This window comes from Mirounga leonina, unplaced genomic scaffold, assembly GCF_011800145.1.
Source record: "Mirounga leonina isolate KUSES-001 unplaced genomic scaffold, KU_Mleo_1.0 Mir_224, whole genome shotgun sequence".
In the NCBI taxonomy this organism is placed as follows: Eukaryota; Metazoa; Chordata; class Mammalia; order Carnivora; family Phocidae; genus Mirounga; species Mirounga leonina.
Window position 1 is genome coordinate 2,166,370 of NW_023270615.1, and position 23,780 is coordinate 2,190,149.

General features: G+C 40.6%; 1 protein-coding gene and 1 pseudogene across 1 annotated transcript in view; one reads left to right on the forward strand and one right to left on the reverse strand.

Annotated features, from left to right (window-relative positions):
* GNAQ (G protein subunit alpha q) overlaps window positions 1–23,780 on the forward strand; it is a 311,400-nt gene that overhangs the window by 197,000 nt on the left and 90,620 nt on the right. Inside the window, exon 3 of the mRNA XM_035029009.1 lies at window positions 16,727–16,881. Coding sequence (XP_034884900.1) covers window positions 16,727–16,881 — 155 coding nt within the window. The remainder of the gene's footprint in view (window positions 1–16,726; window positions 16,882–23,780) is intronic.
* LOC118026267 lies at window positions 12,637–13,047 on the reverse strand (annotated as a pseudogene).

The following is a 23,780-nucleotide window of genomic DNA, read 5'->3' on the forward strand; positions in this document are numbered from 1 at the left end:
TTAACATATTTATGACTCAAAGATATTACTTATAGGCCAAGTTGGTGTTCAGACCCTACCCTTTGCTAACACTGTACAGTGTTAAAATCTTTTCAATTATGTTATAGCTGTTTCCCCAAGTTCTTTTGAGTGATCCCAGCAGCCCTGGTCCTACCCTGGGACATTTATGGCCACTTTGTGGTCCATCAGCTAAAAGGTTGTTGTAAGACATGGCAAGAAAAGTTCAGAGCCCTGCTTTGTTCTGTTTGATCTATGCCCAGGCCATACAGCTGGGCAAATGTTTTAATTTCAGCCCAGGTTAGGTCTGAATGTGTAATCATAAGGGCAAGGCATCTCTAACAGTCTCTCGTCCAGTAGTTCAGCTACAGAAGTCAAGGTTAGGAGAACAGTCCAAGATCATACCAGAGGCCGCAGCCAGACCTCCCAACATCGGCAGGTCTGCTTCCTCTGTCCAGTGCTGGTCATTATTTCTTCTCATCCTCAGTCTTGTCAGATCATATTTCTGGACAAATATATCAGAATGAAGACAGTTCAGTTCCATTGTAGAAATACGTATTAAGTAGCCCTAGCATCCGTGCTAGAAGGTAAGAAAGAGTAGGCAGTTCCTGCCCTCAGGTAATTTACAGCATTGTTGGAAATTCTCTGTGCACAAATGTGGAACAGTTACAAAGCAGTGCCGGCCAAGTGGATAGCTTGATGTCCCCTGAGTGTCTTACGAAGTCTCTAAATGCCCCAAGAAGGTAATCATTAGGAAAGGTTTAAATGAGAAGATGGATTGGATTCTTGGAAGACTGAGGGCCCAACACACATCTTTTCTTTCCAGATCTGTATGTTAGCTTTTTAATTAAGGGCTGATACTCCTGGTGACTAATGATTTTCTTCCTAAATGCAAGACTCCAGTGTTAGGTTGTTTCACTCGGGTTGTTTCTGTTTGAAATTTTGAATATATTGCTTGAAGGTTTCCCTTCCTACCAAGTTTTTTTTTTTTATTTCTATATAATCCATCCTTTTAAAATCTGATATTAATGAGTGGAAAATAAAAACATAAGTAATCTGGTCATTAACCCAGATAAATGATTTCGCAGTTTCTGTCTTTAGGTGCACCACTGTTTGTTTGGTTTTTTTTTAGGTTTTTTATTTTATTATTTATTTGAGAGAGAGAATGAGACAGAGAGCATGAGAGAGGGGAGGGTCAGAGGGAGAAGCAGACTCCCTGCCGAGCAGGGAGCCCGATGCGGGACTCGATCCAGGGACTCCAGGATAATGACCTGAGCCGAAGGCAGCCACTTAACCGACTGAGCCACCCAGGCGCCCCTGCACCACTGTTTTTAACCTTAATCCTCCACTGACTCCTTCTACTGCCTCTTCTTTTTGTTTTCTTTCCCCACAGTGTTCTGCCTTAGGCTAAAAGAAATGAATTTCTTCCTTTACCTCCTTTTCCTAGCAAGAGATCGTTTTAATCAAAGATGTTGAAACTCTAGAAAGGCTCTTTCCCCCAACACCAAGTAAAGGGAATTTTTAAATATTTTATTTTATTTAAAGATTTTATTTATTTGTCAGAGAGAGAACACGAGCAGGGGGAGTGGGAGAGGGAGAAGCAGACCCCCCGCTGAGCAGGGACCCCCCCCCCCGCCGCCCCCAATGTGGGGCTCGATCCCAGGACCCTGGGATCATGACCTGAGCCGAAGGCAGACACTTAACCGACTGAGCCACCCAGGTGTCCTGGGAATTTTAAAAAATATTTTAAATCTATGTGGATGGTGCTGATAGATGCTGTAGATGGGAAGAGAGTGGTCATCTTGTATTGTCCACAAGCACAGAAGAGGTTAGGGCAAGGTTATCTTCCTTCTGAGAGTCAGTCTATATAGGTTCCTTGGAGTGAGGATCCAAATGGTATCAGAGATGGACTGTAGCCCAGACAGCACAGTAAAAAGGAAGTAGGTCCTAAACTTAGAAATTACATGAGAGCTTTTCAAAAATAGATATATAGCTAAGAACACATAAAAGAAGCAATATGCATTTTTATCTTCCTGAAAAAGCAATGCAAATTGCAAAGACCTTTTGAGTTATATTAAGATGGATTTGATTTGGTTTTATTTCATGACCCATGCTACATCTCCAACCACTTTAACTTTTCACAGGAAGCTTATCAGAATTTAACGGGAAGAGTGCATCTGGATATATAATATTTGGTGAAATCTTCATGCACATCTATTTGGGTGTCTTAGAAAAGGTTTTTGTCAGGTTGTGCTCTTTGTGTGTTTTGAAAACTCACATTGAGATGAATGCAGTATAATGAGTTTTGGGCTTACCTGTGGAGAAAAAAAAAATTCTTATATGTTAACTAAAGGCAACATGCTTTAGTTGGAAAAACAATTGTAACTATATAATAATCCCCAGTGGTCACTATAATGATTGTATATAATCCATCATTTAAGTCAGAGTGTAAAACAGCATGTCCTTAGGATATAAATCTGATAATGCTCTATAGTATGTTGGTAGGAACCATAGCAGTTATTCTGAAATTTTCGGAACAGATTCTCAAAATTTGAAACCTCCAAAAGACTTGTTTCGCTGAATCCAAAAAAACAAACAAACAAAAACTAGGTGAGGCTATTCCACCATCATTCCCCTTGGATCCTACCTGAAGTACAAATGAAAGGTTGCTTTTGTTTATTGAGCCATTAGTATGTGCGTGTTACTCCACTGTGTTATGAATAGTATTACATTTAAGCTTTATAACAATGCCGTGATGACCTTATGACAACCCCACTTTAAGGATAAGGAAATTGAGGGTTGGAAAGGCCCTAATGCAAGTCAGTGGGAGCATGGGAGAACTCAGTATTTGCCTCCAAAGCCACAGGCTCTTGGCCACTGTGCATTACATCTCGATATAGTCCCGACAGCCCCTAATAACCCAAACCATGTGGTACCATTCCATTCCTAACGCATGCCCTGGTCCCCTCCGCTAGACCTGCATGGATTGGAACTCATAACAAGAGCACTCCAAGTTCAGTGTAACCACAGCTCTAGGGAACACATTAAGGGGCCGGTAAGGGGAAAACATTGGAAGAGCCCAGGTGCACAACCTTTTTAATGGATCGTGATGAGGAAACCAAGTAAATGCCCACTGGTGGGAGTTGGATTCAGTGTAATTCTTGCTTCCTCTTATGCAGAGTATGCAAGCCTCCTTATCATACACAGAAGAGGAGCATCACACAAGCTCTGCAGGGGGTGAGGGGTGGGCGTGAAGTCACATTACTTCAGGGCCACCTAGGTAATGGGAAGATGACCAAGTTCTAGTCTTCGCCACAACATAATTAATTTGGGCATTATGGGAAATAAAATATTCTTCACTTCCATAAAGAATTATGCTCTCTCCTATTATTCTTGACTGTAGGATGGGGTAGATGGTAGCCTACCTGGCTATAGCCTCTTGTCCTCTTGGAACATGGGCTGTGTTGGGCCATCTCCTCCAGTGTCTCACGAGAGGTAGGAAATGTGCTTGTTTGTTTAATGGAAGGCTCTTGATTTTAGATGTCGGCCCCTTTAAAAAAAAAAAAACTGCTAGAGAAGGAAGTTTGCAGTTCATCAACTTACTTCGAGTGTTCTTGATTCCCCCAGCCTGCGTCTTCACATACGTGGGCTGATCCAAAGTCCTGGTTTGCTGGAGGTACTTGCAGATTACACCTGTTGCTCAAGTTTCTCACCAGTTTAGTTTTTATTCTAGTTTCTGAGTTTTTAAATGAAGCATTCTTCTTATTAAGATAAACCAGGATGGATTTGATAGATTTTCCCTTTGTATTCCCAGATTCTGTTCATGCAGTTGAACAGACTTCTCACTTCAACACTTGGTTAAATCCGAAAGATGTTCCAGCTTTTCCCCAAATCCTTCCAGATGCAGTGTCACTGCATCTCCCTTTGAGAGACAGCATGTGGGCACTGAGTGCTAAAATGGAGTAGGCTTGGGCAAGAGTGAGTTGGGACAGCCAACTCTTTCCAGTCAGTAGGGTGTCAGAGAAGGATGTGGTGCTTTTACCTTTACCTTCTGCTGGTTGTGAGTAGCTAATCATGCTGTGCGCTGGTCTGTAAGCTGTAAGGTCCACTGAGATACCAGACCTTCAGTGAGCAGTGTTAGTGGGAAATTATGTTAGATATAATTGAAGTATATGGAAAGTCAAGGCCAGGCTGTCTTGCCATGGTGGTCTGAGAGCATTTGCTTCGATGGTGTTATCATTTATTGTTTGGTGGAAATCTATTAACTCTTTGTTTTATTGTTGGCTAATGCTTTTATCTTGCAATAAATCTTTTTGGCCATAATAAGCTTTAAAAAAAAACCTGAAAGCGTATGTTTAACAAAAAATTAAATATTGAATTTTTGTTTCTCAAGGAAGTTAACACCAATGTGTAACTTGTACAAAATCGTTTGTTAATATTTAGCATCCACCACGTTTACCGTAATGATATGAGCAACCACACAAAATTCAAAAGACACAGATCTGCTGAGAAAGTATCAGCGTCTACTTCTAAAATGAGCTGTTATTTTCAGAATATTGTACCCAAAATAACATTTTAGCATGGACAGCTGCAGAAAATGCATTTTTATATTACTCTGTGAAGCATGACTTTTCACTTAGATCAAGTGATCCATGTTAATTTAGCTCTTTTTTTTTATTCCAAGTTTTCTTACGCATGTACAAAAAAAAAAAATGAAGCAGTAGCTATGACTCTGTGAACTCCCTTAGCAGAAGAAAATCTTTGCAAACAATTATGGTTTGATTTTTCCCCCCCTTTAATTCAGGGAATCAAGGTGAAGCTTTTGAAAGTTCATTCTGATAAAGAGAAATATCTATCATTATTTTGAATAATATGGTAAATGCTTTTGCTTCTTTAAAAATTGTTGAAAGTATTTAGTGATAAGGATATGAATAGTTTCTGATAGAGCACAGTATCGTAGTAAGACATTTATTAAACTGAGAAGCCTATGGAGAGAATGTGCTTGGAATTAATTATGACTCACAAATAAGTCATATTTGTGCCCAAACAAGCTGTGATAATCTACCAATAATGAATTTTGTCTCCTGAAGTATTTGTGATAGAATAATATTCTATACTAATACAAAAAGATAGTTCTGTGGAAATATTTGAACTGAAATACTTACATATTTGCAGTTGAAAAATAATAGAATTAAGAGTACCTTCCATGTAGCAGAATTTGTTCTGGGCTTTCCAGCTATTTTGGCCCTCAAAAGGGAGAATATTTCTGAGTTAAAAATATTAAGGTCTAAAAAAAAAAATAAAGTCTATAAAGAAGGACCCAATTTGAAAATGTTAACAATCTCAAATTTATTAACCTAAAACAGCTAGTGCAATTTTGGAAAATATTGCAGGCAATTTTATGAAATAGTTTATTATATAATGTATCCGTATTGAAAAATATAATCTTCTGAAAAATGTCAGGGACATGATGTTAGAACAGATATGGCTAAGAATATGACTAAAACGCATGAATGTACCAAGAAAAACCCTTCTGCTCATTTTCTTTTACTTCAATCTACATGGATACATAAAGATTTTATTTTTTAGAAAGAATTTTATATTTGAAGACAGTTTAATAATACCAATATAGGAAAGCTGATTGGTGGGTCAATAAATAAATATTTCAAAGCTATACACAATTGACTATTTTCATACTCAAAAGTATCATGTGTAGGGGCACCTGGGTGGCTCAGTCGTCAAGCGTCTGCCTTCGGCTCAGGTCATGATCTCAGGGTCCTGGGATCAAGCCCATCATCGGGCTCCCTGCTCGGCGGGAAGCCTGCTTCTCCCTCTCCTACTTCCCCTGCTTGTGTTCCCTCTCTCACTGTGTCTCTCTGTCAAATAAATAAAACCTTAAAAAAAAAAAAAGTATCATGTGTAGACTATAAACTATCATACTCTCACTAGAAAGTTATCAGTTTCGCAACACTTGTCCAAGTAGCTTTTTACATTTGATTCTTATCCATAATCTTCCTGAAATTTGGGTTCTTACTCAAAGTGACAAATTATATAATTTAATATTTAACCACCACCTCACCCCCGCAAATACCTAATGAGATGTGACTTCTCTTATTTCCATTCCCTTCTTCATACTCAGGTTCTAAATGTGTCATTACTTTCTTTCATTGCACAAGTAGGCAGCATTGCTGTGGTTTCTTTTTACCTTCTTACTATTGGAACGGTTTCTTGCTGAGTTAAAGGGGCATGGAAACAAGTATTCTAAAAGGCTCCCTTCCTTCTGCGAGATCCTGGGATGGTGAGCCTTTCCGTTCTCCTAAGCACGTTCTGAAGCTACAGAGGGCAGGTTTCACAGTGGATGTCCCAGAAAGATAACACGCGCTGGGCAGGATTCTGGAATTGCCGGGAGCATCTGGGAATGCTTCGTTAAGGAGCTTGTTCTTTTAATTTTTTTTTTCCAGTGTTGTTCAAGAGTCTACCAAGCCAGGCAGGGAAATCTTCTTTATCTGTTCCTCCTGTTTTGAAACAAAATAAGATCTCAACCCTGCAGCAGCATGGTCCTCTAGTTAATAAGATTGTAGGAGCACAGACATTGCAGAGGGCTAAAATGATTAGGTTTCTTCTGAGACATAATAGCAGGAAATGAGCCACAGGCATAATGTGATCTCAAAAATGAAGATGATGCGAATCTCTAAAGTAGGCATTTACCTATTATTCCAGAACAGGGGAGAATCAGTCCATCGGTTGTTTTGCTTGTATAAAACCAAACCGATCTTATTTTTGTTTGTTGGAAGCCTCAGTCTCTACCCAGTTTCTCAGAATGTGATCCGTGAGAACACCAGTCCCATCACCTGACCTGAGGGGGACGAAGCTACCACAGTCAGGGAGGTTTGGGAAGCACAGTAGTATCTCCAAGCCTAGCCTGTGCTCATGGATTCTGAGCACCGTTACCTTATCTATTTTTAAGATTTTATTTATCTATTTATTCGACAAAGAGAGAGAGAGAGCGAGAGCATGAACACAAGCAGGGAGAACGGGAGAGGGAGAAGCGACTCCCCGCTGAGCAGGGAGCCCGACGCGGGGCTCAATCCCAGGACCCTGGGATCATGACCTGAGCCGAAGGCAGACGCTTAATGGACTGAGCCACTCAGGCATCCCTAATTCTAGTATTTTTTTTTTTAAGATTTTATTTATTTACTTGAGAGAGAGAATGAGATAGAGAGAGCACGAGAGGGGGAAGGGTCAGAGGGAGAAGCAGACTCCCCGCCGAGCAGGGAGCCCGATGCGGGACTCGATCCCAGGACCCCGGGATCATGACCTGAGCCGAAGGCAGACGCTTAACGACTGAGCCACTCAGGCGCCTGCACCATTACCTTATTAACAGCTCTGAGTTCTGTAGTATAGACATCTGTTTAACTCTTTATAATCCTCCTTGTCTACAGTAATGTGACTTTGATCTTAGAATCCAGTTTTCAGATAAACAGCCATTAAAGTCCAGAGTAACTAATGCTCCTTAGATTTTCTTTGAAAGCAGCCTTATAGGCATACCTCCTTATTTTGATAAATATGCATATCTTTAAAAGAATCTCCCTTTCTAATTTCTTCTTCATCCCTGTGACTTTGTATGAGCTCTTGGAAAATAAGCTGTTTTTTTGTAGTAGTCATAAGGTGTGTGTGGATACGCACACACATTTATACTGTGACATTACCGTCGTAATCATGAAGTAGCATTTCAGCCACGCACGATTTTTATATGGCATCCCAAGATGTTACAGAGCTGAGAGCAAGATTCTTTGTAATGGAGCCATGTAATTAGTCAAGATATTCTTGGGAGCTGCTGCATATAGATTATGTCATGTTGCATCGAGCATCTGACCTACAGTGTCATTGATATTGATAATCATGACATGGCAGACAGACATGAAAAAGGGAAATGATAAGCAGAAAACTAAACACAAGAATATTTACATGGAATTTTGGTGATAGAGCCAAGAAAGAGATTGAGTCCTTTAAAAAAAATATTTTTTGGGCGCCTGGGTGGCTTAGTTGGTTAAGCGACTGCCTTCGGCTCAGGTCATGATCCTGGAGTCCCAGGATCGAGTCCCATATCGGGCTCCTTGCTCAGCAGGGGGTCTGCTTCTCCCTCTGACCCTCCCCCCTCTCATGCTCTCTCTCTCTCTCTCTCTCTCTCATTCTCTCTCTCAAATAAATTAAAAAATATATATTTTTTAAAGATTTATTTATTTGAGAGAGAGTGGGCGCATGAGCGGGAGGGGCAGAGGGAGAGGGAGAGAGAATCTCAGGCAGACTCCCTGCTGAGTGCAGAGCCTGACTCAAGGCTCGATCCCACAACCCTGAGATCATGACCTGAGCCAAAACCAGAGTTGGATGCTCAACTGACTACACCATCCAGGCGCCCCAAGAAAAAGAATATTTTAAACAATTAAAGGGGCACCTGGATCACTCAGTCGGTTAAGTGTCTGCCTTCGGCTCAGGTCATGATCCCAGGGTCCTGGGATCGACTCTGCATTGGGCTCTCTGCTCATCGGGGAGTCTGCTTCGCCCTCTCCCTCTGCCTGCCGCTCCCCCTGACTGTACTCTCTCTCTCTCTGTCAAATAAATAAGATCTTAAAAAAAAAAAAACCAAGAAGGAGATTTCCTCCAAGAAGGAATTCAGTGTATTTTAGAAGAAGCAGATATAGCCAGTAGTGAAGCAAAACCAGAGAGAGAAATATATTTCCAGCAAATGTGTTTTGGAAAAGGCAGTCTGCCTTATAGTCTTTGATTGCCTTGGTGAACACCAAAATAGAGACTAAAAATAAAAATCTAATGATAGAAAAACAAGTTTAATAATGGGATAATAAATCAAATTTGTATAGTCTTAATGAAAGCAGAGTAGTATGTGACAGTTAATAAGCTTATGTGGTATTTCGTTAATCAGAACATTTTAGTTCACATAGATTCTCTGCTTTATTGGTGTCAAGTGCATTGCCTGATACACAACAGGTAAATATTTGCGGAAATAATTAATATTTATTAATGGTATTTTTGAGAGCCCACAGTATTTCATAGTAATTATAGTGCTTGTTTTAGGCATTTTACTTTTCTTACCAGTCCGTCAGTGAATTTTTTTCCCCATCTTCTAGATGGGGCGGTTGAGATTCAGGAAGTTTGAGTGACCTGCCTAAAGACACAGGGCTGGTGTGTGAGAGTAAAGAATGAAGCCTGGTTTGGTCTCACGCTATCGTTCAGATTCTTCCTCCTCCTCCTCTGGTTCTCTGGATTCCCAGTGAAGGTTCAGTCATCTCCATATGATCCCCGGGTGAAGAGGGACGTGGGCGCTTTAGCAAAGGAGAATCTGTGGATTCCTAGCTCTGAAAGATTCCACACACAGGATTTATAATCTTTGTCAGGGACTTCAAAAGCCCATGTCATGTAGTAATTTGTAATTTTGCTGAGCAATGAGTTGAATCCTAAGTGTGGAGAGGCTCTTCTGTGGGAGTGAGTCACTTTGCCACGTGAACCCAGCGGGCGGGAGCTCAGTGTGACATTGCTGTTCTTTGTCATTTATGCAGTAATGGTCATAAAAAGATGTATCAACAACAACTGTCGCCCTGTGTCTAATGCACCTTAATGAAGGTCAACTGTTGAAGTTGGGATGAAGTCAGAGAAGGCTAAGTGGTCTAAGGAAAGAGAGTCCCCGTACACATTTTCTGTAGGAGATTTTATGCTGAAGGGTGTTTGCCAATTTGAGGACTCAGAGATCCAGTGTCCAGTGTGACCTACAGAATGTTATTTCCCATTTGAGCAAATTAAGGCTTGGGTGACTTGCCCAACGTCGCAGAAGCTAGTAGGTGGGTGTACCGTGGTTTATGATTTCTGTGCTGTTTTTCCTTTTCTTTTGTTTTTTCAGTAACTGGTAGCGTTAGGCGTTGGGTTCTGCCTTTAAGAGTTTTCTGTGCATTCTGTTCTTTAACCCTCTAAGGTCAGTGGTATTTGTACCCTCATTTGACAGATTGGGAACTAGAGGTTTAGAAATGTTAAATAGCTTGCCTGAGGTCCCCTTTGTTCCTGCTGGGTGAAGATGGGTTTACAACAGAGCAGTCCCATCCCAGAGTCCCTTATTTTAACTCTCTATTTCCTTAGACCAGAAGAAAATAAAATAAAAAGCATGGGATTCCGCACCCCCCCCGCCCCAGTTTATTTAGGAGTTTGCAGTGGTTTTGTTCGTTTTGTTTTGTTTTGTTTTGTTTTTGTTTTTTTTTAAGAGTCAAATGTGAAAATGGGAAAAGCACCAAGGAAAAACAAGAATGAGAAGATGTGAGCCTTGGTTCAGAATTAAAAGACTCCGACAGTGGTTTAGACTCTTTAATTCAGAGGGCCTCTGTGTGTGTCGGGCACCCTTTTAAACAGAGCAGCCCCTAATGAGCTACTGAATGTTTGTGTCTGAGAACTTCCACAAATGTGGAAGTCACCATTTGGTTTTCTCCTTCAGGATTGTAGGAACCGGAATAGGTGTGACATTCCAGCCGAAAGCCACCCCAAGCTGTTAATGAGTTTTTAAAAATCTTTCCAAAGTGATTATAAGATCCTTTTTATTTCGTGGGAAGGCTTGGCCTTTTGTGGGCAGGGTAAGACCCACCATGGTGGGGACTCAGTTCCTCCCCTTTGCTGAAGTGACCATGGAAATATCAACACGTCCAATGTTTACCTGAATTTTATGGCAGCCAGATGGTGAAAATAAGACATTACCACATTGGCACATCTTGTGGTTTCCATGTGGTCTTTCCCTCGAATTCTGCCAGAGTTCCTAAGAGTAGCTACTTGGTCTTCACAGTGTTCCTCTAAGACATGCCTCCAGCTTGCTAAGAATTCTGAAAGTGAGCATTCATCATTAAGTATTTCCATGCAGTGTGTTCAACTGTAACTTAAAGTGAAATAGAATTGTGCTTTTCATTCTGTTTATTTGATTAACTCATACCTGCTTTGCTTTTCTTTGTACAGTGTTTAAAAGAAAAACAATAGTCAGCTGTAATTGTTATTTATATTATCAGAAATGAATTCTTGGGGGCCTGGGTGGCTCAATTGATTAAGCGTCTGCCTTCGACTCAGGTCATGACCCCAGAGTCCTGGGATCTAGCCCGCATTGGGCTCCCTGCTCAGCGGGGTCTGCTTCTCCCTCTCCCACTCCCCCTGCTTGTGCTCCCTCTCTCAGATAAATAAAAAAAATCTTCAAAAAAAAAGGGGGGGGGGAATGAATTCTTTCCTTTTCATCAGAGTTAGGCTTTCTTCATGAATAATTATTTAATTTTACGTAATTACTTGTGATTTTCACTATTGTTCACATTGGACATTTGGACAAATAGAAAAAAACAAATAAGAGTTCCTACTCTCACATATAAAAGAATATTCTTTCCACATACAGAATACTTTTTATGAAAAAATTGAGAGGATTTACTTTTCATTGGGGACATTTATAGAGGCAATTTTAAAATTCTAAGTATTTTGTAAAATGCTATCATACTTTTAAATAACTTACAGAACTTCAGGGAACGTTCTTACATAAATGCAAATTACAGTTGATTATATTTGGATGTCATTTTCCAAAACAGCAAGGATGGAATTAAACAATGAAGGCAGAGAGGCAGTAAAAGTGACTTAGAAGTTCTGCCCTGGGTGAAAACCAAGCACTGACCTGTGTTTTCTGAGAGCAATATTCTTGCAAAGATGGTGGAGGTTGCCTTCTGAGTTAGGGTTCATAGCTGAGATTAGTATTGCATCTTTCCCTGTGGAGGTTAATTTGAATTAATAGCATGAAACTTCCTCACTAGACTGGTTTTTCCACAGTTAACCGAAAGTGCCATGTTTACTTTGTCCACTAAGGCTTGGTTCATCTACTCTTGCTCCCTAGAAGCATCATGCATCTTCACATCCACCTGCCAGCTAAATCTTTCTCTCTGACACCCTGTTTGATCTCCTGTGTCTGTACTGAATTCTACTTGCTCAGTCCCCATGTAGCATTACTCACATACAGATTTACTAATATTTGCCTAAAATGTTTTGTCAGGCGCTGGTTGAAAATAGTGAGATCTTGTTTCAGTAAATGGTATGACATGCTCCTTGGTGTTCTATGCATTGTAGATGCATTTACTCTGTGTTTACAATCATACTGCTTATGCTTAGATGAGTCCTTAAGTGATTTGGTCTAATCGCATCATCTTATAGACAAGGAAAATGAAGTTCTAAAAAAGTAATGTACTTTCTCCTAAGTAATGGCCAGTTAGTGTCATGGGTTAAGCCAGGACTGGAAGTTAGATGTCCTGGTTGCAAGTTTAGAACAATTTCTACTCTTCCTTCCTCGTATCCTTCATCCAACGAATATTTATTGAGCCTCTCCAAAGTGGCAGGCACTCTGCTAGGCCCCGAGCAATGTTGAGCCTGTCTTAGAAGTTGTACTATGAATGTGGAGGAAGATACTAACGGGTATCACACACATAGATGTGCACCGTTTACTCTGATAAGTGCTGCTAAGGATTGTGTAGTCATGAGAGTGGTGATGGGTGGAAGATTTCCTTGGGAAACTGACTTTGACTTGTGGGACTTGGCATTGTGTTTCTGTATACTTTTTTTTTTTTTTTGGCAGTTTTATACCTTTATTTGACAATCAGCGATTAGTTCTCATCCACATTAACTGTCTTTAGATTTTTTAAAGTGGTGACAGGCACATAGGTAACCAGTGTGTAAGAGCTTGTTTGGTGAATCTTCATCCTCGTTATGTTTTCTGGACAATCGCACACAGATACGGTATGGAACATTCCTTATTCCTTTGGCCCAGACAGCTTTGTTGAGCCTGCTGTCAATGCGCACATCTGGAGTTCCCATCTCCTTCGTGGCAAATTTCCAGATCTCTTTGAGTGCCCGAGGGGCACACTTCCTGAAACCCACTCCATGGATGCGCTTGCGAATGTTGATGGTGTATTCTCTGGTCACTACCTCATTGATGGCAGAACAGCCCTTCTTCTCACCACCCTTCTTCGTGGGAGCCATTCTACCGGGCCCTGGTTGGAAAGTCTGTATACTTTTTAAGTGCAATTAAATTAGGCAAGTATTTGTTATGTGGGCCCCAAAAGAAATCAGAGTCCGTAAGCTCCAGCCCCTTCCTCACTGTATAGACTAGAAGGGGGATAAGTCAAGACGTAACTGTTAACGTAAAGCAAAATATAGAAGTTCCATGGTGCAAAGGATGCAAAGATAACTTTTTTTGGAGGGGAAGAAAATCAGGAATAACTTCCTGTGAGAGGTGGCATATAATATAGCTCTGGAGCAAAAGATAAAGGAGGTGCAGAGAGGAAGAGGGAAGGCATTCCAGTTGTAAGTAAAAGCAAGCAGAGATAGACCAAGAGAGGAAATTACAGGAGTTTTCTGGCAATAGAAGTCGTCTCATTTTATAGCAGCAGGCTCTTGGTGGAAAGTTACAACTATACACTGTTGAGAATGTTGTCTTTATTTAAATGCCCATACAGTCAACTGCAATTGAGGATGGAAATGCAAATAGTCCGTCTTGTTCCTACTCCTGGAGCACATAATCCTGTGCTTTGTTTGGTTGCCATCTATATGAACTGTTTCCCCCATGCCTTGCAGGAACGCTGTCTAGTTCTCTAATTGCTGTATCACCTAGCATTTCACTGGGGTCCAATAAACATTTAATCATAATAGTGAAAAGTGTCTGGTATGTTGAAGCTGTTTTCTCTGGCAGAAGCCAACTTCTCTAGACACAGAAACAGGACTCCTTCCAAATGACATGACTGACCCAGGGTAGTAAGTATCAAATGCATTGTGGAAATAGTACCTATACTAACCTATGTTGCCATGTCGTTTTTACCTTGTTCAGAGTGAGGTCCCAACCATTTCTTCCTATGGATCGTATAATCATTTGTCTAAATATTATTGTGGGAAAGGACTGAAAATTACCTACTCCTTAGCATGTGTTCGCCAGTAGCCAGCTACTGTATTCCAGCTTGTGCAGGACAGTGTTGTTGGTCAAGCTCATCGGGGAAGCAAATGGAAAAGAATCTTTTAGAACGTATGTTGCAAATGAATGGCTCCTGATCTAGCTCAGGCACAGATATGTTTTATTTATCTTTTATAGGGTTGCCAAGATCTAAAATAAGGGATAATTCATAGGAAAACCTAGATTTTTTTTGGCTTCCTTGAAAAATTGGAAGATCTGGCAACAATGGGCCTACCTTTGCCAATGGCGGCAATTGGTTGTAGCTAAGCAGCAGCTGTGGTCTTTGATTAGGGAACATGTTTGTCAATGTGCCGCAGTCCCCATTACTCCCTATTGCCTGTATCCGGCCCATGTTAGTCATTTTCGTGGCTTTCTGGCCCTTAAGACATCTGCTTTGGAATGATTGTTGCCTCTGTGAGCCTCTTCTCTTTAGCTTCCCATAACAATTCTTGGCCAGCAAGGCAATTAATTATGATCAGAACAACGAGCATCTGTGTGCTTTGTAGTTTGCATTGGTTCTTAAACTTTTGCATGCATCAGAATCTTAAAACAGGTTGCTGAGCCTTACTTCCAGAGTTTCTGATGCACAGAGTTTGAGGACCAGAGGATTTGCATTTCTCTCAAATTCCCATGTAATGCTGCCTTTTGAGAATCACCAAGCTACAGTACTGTAATACAATACAAAGCAACCTGAGGCTGGTGGGGCGGTATGTTCCCCACCAGAAATAATATTTGGAAAGAGTAAGCAATTTACCTAGGGTTATAAGAAGAAGTAGAGTCAGATTCAAAACCTTGTCTTTAGAGTATATCCAGCAGGTGTAGACCCCTGCTCTGTACCCTGGTGCTTCCCATATCCACAGAATCCTCTAGAAAACTGTGTTATAAAGACGTAGCCATAGGGACTCTAATTTAGGATTATGCCAAGGATGTGATCATTGTCCTGTCTCAGGACACTAAGTTAGAACTTTCAGTGAGCACGGGGCAGAAAGGCAGGGGTTGAAACTTGACATTAGGTATACCGCAGAGGTATGAGGCATACACCTGCTGGACAGGACCTTTGACTAAGGTAGGCCCACCTGGAGTGGGACTCAGAAACAGGACTCCAGGCTGACAGGTTTGCTGCTGGGATAACAAGACAGTTTGCCTGGATAGGGATTAGGTACAGAAAGCAACTACAGGGATCCCTTTTCCAAGATTGGGGTCCAGAGCGGAGCTAGAATTCCTCACTTACTAGATCTGCAAGGTCAGAACAGAGCTAACAAGAAAGGTGATTTCTTCAGTCTCATCATGTTGGGCTTCTTAAAACCTTACTTAAGTCAAGATTAGTCTAATGATATGGCCCTTCCCACTTGGAAGAGAAGGAAGGTGAAGTTTGGGAACCAGACAGGGTCTAACATGGATTAAACTTATTTAAAAAGTTTCGGGCGCCTGGGTGGCTCAGTTGTTAAGCGTCTGCCTTCGGCTCAGGTCACGATCCCAGGGTCCTGGGATCGAGCCCCGCATCGGGCTCCCTGCTCCGTGGGAAGCCTGCTTCTCTCTCTCTCCCACTCCTCCTGCTTGTGTTCCCTCTCTCGCTGTGTCTCTCTCTGTCAAATAAATAAATAAAATCTTTAAAAAAAAAAAAAACTTATTTAAAAAGTTTCTTAAAATTCCATCTGCGTAAAACTCTTTGAAATGAATAATTAGGTCATCATGTGATCGTGATAGGCATCAACTAACCTAGTTTGAAAATTTGTATTTCTGCGAGTATATAAATATATTATCAGCTACGTATCTCCAATTTCCAAGGTAGTTATATTTATTTGGATATTTATGTTTATGTATAATTCACACACATATATTAATGTAATTATATTAATGTACCATGTGTAGTTACAGGTTATGGATGTAACTTATTACATCCATGAAACTTATTTTGACTGGGATTTTAGGCACTGGTATAATTCGGTTAATTTCAGGGTTGACCGTACAGCATTTTGATTTCAATCTTGTTGAAAAAATTTTTTAAATCTCCTTACCTCTTTCCTGCTAAATGTTGTATGATGAAAATAACAAAGTCCTTTTTCCTCATTAAAAAAATTAATAAAATTCTCAGTCTGATAATGTCGATAAGGCAGATATGAAATAAATACTTTGAAAGTCAGGTGTATTGGAATGGAGGGGAGGGGGAATGGTCACTGTGTTTCACATCATTAATATTAATTGTTCTTCTAGGGGTTTCATACCCTATCCTGAAAAGGAGTGATAGAAACTAAACCCAATTAGTTGAGTCTGATTAAGTTTCTGCTAAGCTGTAAACACTCAAGGGCTGGGTAAATTATGTATTTGATGATAATAAACTATAAACATAGAGGGAATAATTATTCCTGTCCTTTTCCTCTTAAATAATATTGGTTTAGGATTCAGATAATCACCAGAAATGATCATATGTGTAACATGACATCCTCACTGTTACGATGGGGACTGAACACTGTCTTCCCCGTCTTCCTCTAATCGACTTTAAGTAGCCTCAAGGTTTACTCTCTAGGGAAAGATTTGGGACTGGATTCTAAGGAAAAAAAAAAAAAAAAGAGGAAGCAAGACTTTTTGATAAAACAGTTTGAAAAAACATATGAAGGAAGACGTCAGTGGTGCACAGTATACCATATGATCCAGAGGCACTTCTCAGTGACAGAAAGGAGAGAGATTAAAGCTGCTCTTTCTGTTTGTTTTTAACAGGCTCATGCACAATTAGTTCGAGAAGTCGACGTGGAGAAGGTGTCTGCTTTTGAGAATCCATACGTAGATGCAATAAAGAGTTTATGGAATGATCCTGGAATCCAGGAATGCTATGATAGACGACGAGAGTATCAGTTGTCTGACTCTACCAAATAGTGAGTATTCATCCAGGAGGCCCTTTGGATCTTTCTTTAGTTTCGTGCACTCTGCACTGATAATTTACTGCATTCTTGTGCTTTGTATACGGTATCTGCCTCACACTCCAGCTAGGAAGAAATAGAGCTCTTAAACTTGTGCCAACCTCATACATTTAGACTGTGTTCTAAGGGACTGGCATCATGAGTCAGGGAGAGTATTTCTTTTACTGTTTTCTGTTCAAAAAACAGACTGAAGACCCGAGGAATCTGATTTTACCAGCCCATCTCTTCCACCAAACTGTAAACCAGCAATTCTCAAGTACATACTCCATTGTGATTTGAAATCCTATAATAATAATTTTTCATACAAATTTCTGATCTTTTTGTCATGTGCTAGAAAGCACCCACACACATTAAAACCTCCAAACATACACGCTTGATTATGGCTTCTAACACATCAGACTTCCCAGTTTCCAGTTTCCAGACACAGAACCTTGACTGCTTTCTGGGAGCCACTATTATGTTGATGGATAGGTTTGCCTTTGCATGAAAATTTTGTGTGTGAGTCTAATTTTGCATGCATTCCAAAATTATTCTGTGAGCTGTCAATCAAAATCATGTGTCCTGGGAGCGATTTGCATCCTAGAGAGATTTCTTAGTTCTCTAGATTAAACCTCGCCTAACAGAAAGAAAGTGAAGATCTGGCAATCATTGGATTGATGTAATCAATGCAGTCAGCAATGTAGATAATCAGGCGCCTGAAAAATGGACTTTTGTAGTATTTAGCCAGATTTCTGTCTACATTAATTATGTTAACCCAGCATTTGCCTCTTATGTTGGTTCTGGGTGGACAGAAGAATGGGTGGAGAATAATTAGCAGCCTCAGGCCAGTTTGTATGATGCAGTGACCCACTGGATGAGAGCAGGGCTGTGGGGAAAATAAGGAGCCCCCTAGGCTGATTGGCCTCACTCATAGTGCCTGGAAGATCCAAGAGCTGTCCAGTTCTGTTTTCTTAAGACAGTAGATCACATTCTTACTCTCGTTCTAGGCATTTGTGTAAGATACGTTGTGATTCAGGTCGGCCACAGAAATGTTGCCTGGTCAAAACAGTTCTTCTATGCCTACGGGAAATTTGAATTCCGTAACTCTGGAATGTGCCATAGAAGGGCTCATGAGCACCGCGCCAGTCGTATTTTAACTACTGTGAATCCCCTGGTGTGCCCATGGCAGGTGCACTTTCCTCATTCCTGACTCTCTCTTGCCTTCTTCCACACCTCCAGGTCACTGCTCTTCCATTCCTTCTCTTCTGCTCTCTGCCCGCCTGCCTTCGGCCCTCGTCCCTCCCTCTGGAGCCCCTACTGTATGAGTTTCTGTGAGTGCACATATGAGAGATATCGTCAGCTCTTGTCTCTTCCAAATTCTGCCCCCTCAACCTTTGACCAGCTGTCTTTCTCTTATTTCCTGCCCCCTCTGTCCTTATGTTTGCTTTGCCATTTCAGATTTCATCTATCTCCCCATGGTGCTGTTGTGTTTTATCGCTTGTTCCCTGTTCCTGCTCAGTATGTCTCCTCCTATCTGCTTGCTTCCCCTCCGCCCTCATCTGTCCTTCTCTTGGGTTCTCCTGTTCCTCCTCTGCACTTCTCACCGTACTACTGAGATGCCTCTCCTGGCCCTTATTAAGCAATAAATCCTCCATGATCAAGTATATTTACTAATAAATCCTCCAGTCTCTCATCAGATCTAACCTCTCTCTCTCAGCTTCTATCATAAATCCTGTCTCTCCCCCTTCCTCACCTGTTCTATTCTTTACCTGTCACCTGTGACTTTTCTCCCTACAAAGAGGTCTTGCCATTGGGGCCTCAGAGCACCAGTGTCTAATAATTACATGCTTACCAGGGTGAGGGTTCCCCCTTAGGAAACGATTTTGCCTCCCACTCTGAGGATAGACCCTGGGAGAGATTCCTGTTTGCCCTGAGGACACCTTATGAAGTGTTGTGCCTGTGTTCTTGAGACAAGGCTGTCCCCCTATCTGGTGATGCTCCTCAGTTGAGATTTGTGATTTCTAGACAGGTGCCCATGAGTTAGTACAAGAATAGGACGTTGCAACATCTACTGCTTTAGGGAGAGAGCTCTTCAAGACCATTTGTTCAGACCCCCATTAGCACTGGGATTCTGGGAAAGCTGCCATCTTAGAATTCTGTTGTATAGGCTGCCATCTACCATAGAACCATGCCTTTGGGCACATCCCTGATGCTGGAGCCAGACCGAGGTGTGGGGGCAGCTGGGACAGGCGCATCTAAACCCCTTCAAGTGATTATTCTTTAAACAGTTTCACTTTCCCCTAATGGGGATATGGAGAAGTTGATTTTCTGAGCTATATATATGTGGGTTTATGTGTATGCACATGCACCTAATTATTTTTTAATCATATTTGTGTGCAGAAGGAAGAAAGTAAATTATTACTTATTCTTATATACCCACATTTCAGTACCCATCTCTTGAAAAAAAAATAGGACATTTCCCTTCATAATAAATAATACCCTATTATATATAAAATTAATCATCAGTCCTTTTTATCATTATGCCCAGTTCATATTTACACTTCCGATTCTTCCAAAATGTCCTTTAGAGTTGGTCGGTTTTAAGACTGCACATTGCTTTGGTTTTTATGTCCCTTAGGCTCTTGTGATCTAGTGGAGTCCTGTTTGCATTTCATTGGCATGTTGAAGAGATTAGCCTGATTGCCGCTTTATGTAGTATGCATTAACTTGCTCCTTTGTCTCCTGAATTTACTATAAACTGGAAATTACATTTAAAGACTCAATTAGATTCACGTTAAATGTGAGGAGAATGCACTTGAAGTGATGCTTGCTCATCATTGGTGAAGGGAAGGCTCACCAAAGTATTAGGGCACTGACACCCTTCATTATAAAGTTGTATTTTTCCTCCTGCCACCGAAAGCAATCTGCGTGGTGTTACTTCATCACTGGGTGATCTCTGGTTCCCCATCAGCTCTTCACTTAATGCTTTTACTTCCATTTGATGTCTTGTGTGATTTAATAATTGCCCTAGGGTTTATAAAAGAGTGATTTTTCTACTTTTATCAGTTGGTCCACTTTGGTATTCTTCGGTGAAATAGAAGGTTTGCTATTTGATTACCCTTTAATAAATTTTCTGCTAAAAGGCATATGTTTCGATCTTTTTGTTATAGTAACTTGTTGTATAGATGAAATAGATGGTGACCATAGAATTATCGTTCGAACCAGGACATTTTGAGAAGGAAGGGGTAGCTATTAATAATTAGGCTAAAATAAAAGGTATAAGCTGGGAATCCTGGCTAAACAGGAAGATTTGGTCACTTTAGCTGCATGAAACGTAGGGAGGTGTTTTGTATTTTGTTTGGGGCTCCCCCCCTTTATTTTCTCTAGAAGACTCTTTGCTTCAAGAGAGGATAGAACCAATATATTGCTACCAGTTATGTAAGGAGTTGTATGTAGAAACCTGAGTTAACTGGGCCCATGTTTCTGGTCTCTTCCCAAGATGTTTTAGTACTCTTTATAGACCACTGCCCAGCAGCCTGGCTGGCCCACCTTTAATCCCACTGAGTATGAGAGACACCTTATTCTTCCCCAGTTAGTCCAGGGCATTTTTCCTTTTCCTTATCTAGGAAAACCCTCCCAGCAGAAGGATAGGACCTGTGGCATGTTGGATTCACCTACCTGCTGCTGCGCTCCATGTGTGTCTGCCTCTCTCTCTCTCTCTCTCTCTCTCTCACATGTTGCCCCGGCGGACACTCTGGGAACTGCAGGAAGAGCACCGAGGAGGATGTGGGCCCTACATCTTGAGCACCACCGAGTCCCAGTACTGACTTCATTTTTACAGAGGAACTATGAAATACACATAACTCAAAATCATTCTTTCCTCTGTATTCAGGATAGTTGTTACCTCTTTCCTGACATGTTTGTGTGCGTTCCACTGCTGTATCTTTAGCATTTTATCTCCCTTCTTTACTTCCTGTAGTTCTTCTATGTTGTCCTGTCTTTATAATTAAAATCAACAATACTTCATTGATATTCTGGACCTGATTTCTTAACACGATATCATCACCTTACAGAACTCTTTCTGAACTCACGACCCACTTCTCTGAGTACTGTCTCTGCTTGTGGTTATTCAGTTGAGATTCAGGGGACACATACATAGGTCATCTCTAGCAGGGTGAGAAGTGGGGCCTGCCACACACCTCTGCTCAGAGCTTGTGACATCATCGCTGTTCTCTCCAGGACCCTGCTGCTGATGAAAGTCAGTGCCGGCCACTTGCCAGAAATGCTGAGAGCAAAGGCCAAGCATGCTCTCTTCTTTTCTATCTGCTGAGCTCTTCTTCATCCTTCAAGACCCTATTCAGGGGTCTAGCCTCTGATAGTCTTTACTAAAGTGTCTCTCTCCTCAAAGCCTGACAGGGACTGCTCATGTTTGACCTTCACAAATGATTGTTCCCTGAAATAATAGATGGGTAATTTCCATGATTTCAGTGACCATGATGTAGGTGTCATTCTAGATGAAGTATGAAGTTTCAGAGCTGAAAGCATTCGAGGTTTGTTTTTGGGTTTTGTTTTTTTTTCTTTCCTGCTGTTTTTGAAGGTCTGGGTTCTGGAAAGTTCTGTTATCATTGTAGCTCCTGTTTGCTGAACACTTGCTTTATGTTAGATTCTATACTTAGTCATCTACATGCATTATTTCGTTTAATCCTCAAACCTGCCTAAAGTGGTAGATATTTCCCATCATGCCCATCAAATAGTAGAGGACACCAGTTCTCAGAGAGGTTGAATAACTTGTTTAAAGTCACACAGTTAGTAAGTGATAGGAGTAGGAGTTGAAATCAGATTTCTGTCTCTAGAGCCCAAGCTTTTAATCACTGTGAAATACTTTACAGAGGATGGATGGATGGGTGAGACATAGATAGATAGAAAATTGACCATAGTTAGATGAATAGATGATAGACTAATAGATAAATATCTGTGTCTAGGTAAATCACTTACCAGGAAAGATGCAAATTATTCATTAATGTTTATAAATGTTGCCTATAGGTCCTTCCCTGTGTGTAAGGTCAAGAGGGAAAATTATGTAGAATTACGGGAAAACAAACCCAGCAGGGTTTTGATTATCATCCAGAAAATTTGCCCTGTTTAACAACACATCAGTTATTCATACACCATGGAAGATGTTCTAAGTCACAGATAATTCAGAATTATTACTTCTTTATTTTAACCTACAGTCTCAACCATTTTCCCCCATACTCTATCCATTAACTTTTTGCTGGAGTCAAACCAGAGCCAGTAAGAAGGATACAACAAAATCATTTGAGCTTCCTTTTTTCTACTTTGATTAGCCAACTCACTGATCGTAATAAACAATCAGATGGCTCAAAGGACAGGTAGCATGGAAGCAAGGAGATGGGAGAAGTCCAGGCGATGGAGAAGCAGTTTGGGATAAGTTTGCAATTGGCTTTGATTTGGTATATTCTTCCAGTTTTATTTATTGAAAGAATAAAAAGCATGCTAAGACGCTGGAGAATTTTATAAATTCCTTTATTAACTTTTTTGTTACTGATAAAAAAAGCCTGAGGGCTCTGAATGTCTTTAGATAAAGAGCACAATAAACAGATGGCTGTAGGTTTTACCTTTTTTTTTTTCTTTTTTCTGGGGACTACCACCTGCTTTAATGTATTGAAACATCAGGTGAAATGAGTTCACTGCCTACAGTACCAAAAGCTCCCTGCCATTAGCCAGAGAACACAAATCTTAACCGCACTGGCACATAGTGAGAAAAGTCCTTTGCTTTTGGCAAAGACTGTTCTGTGTTCACCTTAAGAGACCAAATAATCCCTAATCTCACTTGCCTGAAATTCCCTCCAAGGAGTTCAGCAGATCAGACACCTTCTTGAAATTTCCATATGTTCCATAGCCCAATAAATCCAAAATACATATATTTGTTGGCCTTGGGGCATAAGTCAACGTTGGAGTTTACTTTTAACCTCATGCTTAAATTTTTATTTTAATTTAAAAATGCACGAGGAGTTTGGATGTTGAATTTGAACTGCAAAAGGAGTTTCAGAGGTAGATTTAGCCTATCCACCTGATCTAGGGCCGAATTCTTCTTGGAAGAGATACCTTGCTAAAAGTTCCCTTACTTGATAAGCCAAATATTTGACGTCTAGTGTTTCCTCTGACTCTCACAGCCATCCTGACTTTACTTTTTATCTGATGATAAAAAGGAAGTGTAAGCCTACAAAAGCAGACTTTTGGAAGCAGACAAGACCATTGTCTTGTCAGGATAACACTGGGTCAAGATCTAGGCTTTGATGGAATTCCCTCTACCACTCATCACCTCTGGGCCTTTCACTAAGTAAATCTCACTTGTCTCAGACTCTGGTGTGTGATCTATAATCTCTAAATTCTCTTTTAAATTCTGAAGTCTTGTGATCTATTACAGTAGACTCTTCATCTGAGAAACCATTATCCTATGCAGTCAAGTGAAAATCTGGCATCCCGAAATTTACCTGAAAATGGCATGAACAAAGAGATTATTCTCTACATGGTTAAATTACTAAAAATGCCATCTTTGGCTCAGAAGAGGGCATTGATCTTAAATGTGTTTGTTTTTTTAAAGAGTGACAGTAGAGTGTCATTTTTTTCTCTTGAGTGACATATTTACTTCTATTTTTGTTCTGTTTTCTTATCTAATGAGCCATATCTCCTAATAACCTTTTGCAAGAATAAAACAAACAAAACCAACAAAAAACCTCTGTATTTGTCTTCCACAGTGAACTCTGATGATTCTAAGATGCAGGTCTTTATTATTCCTTTTTTAGAACGCTTGGCGCTTTAGAGATGCTAAGATAAGACTTAGATACGCTTTA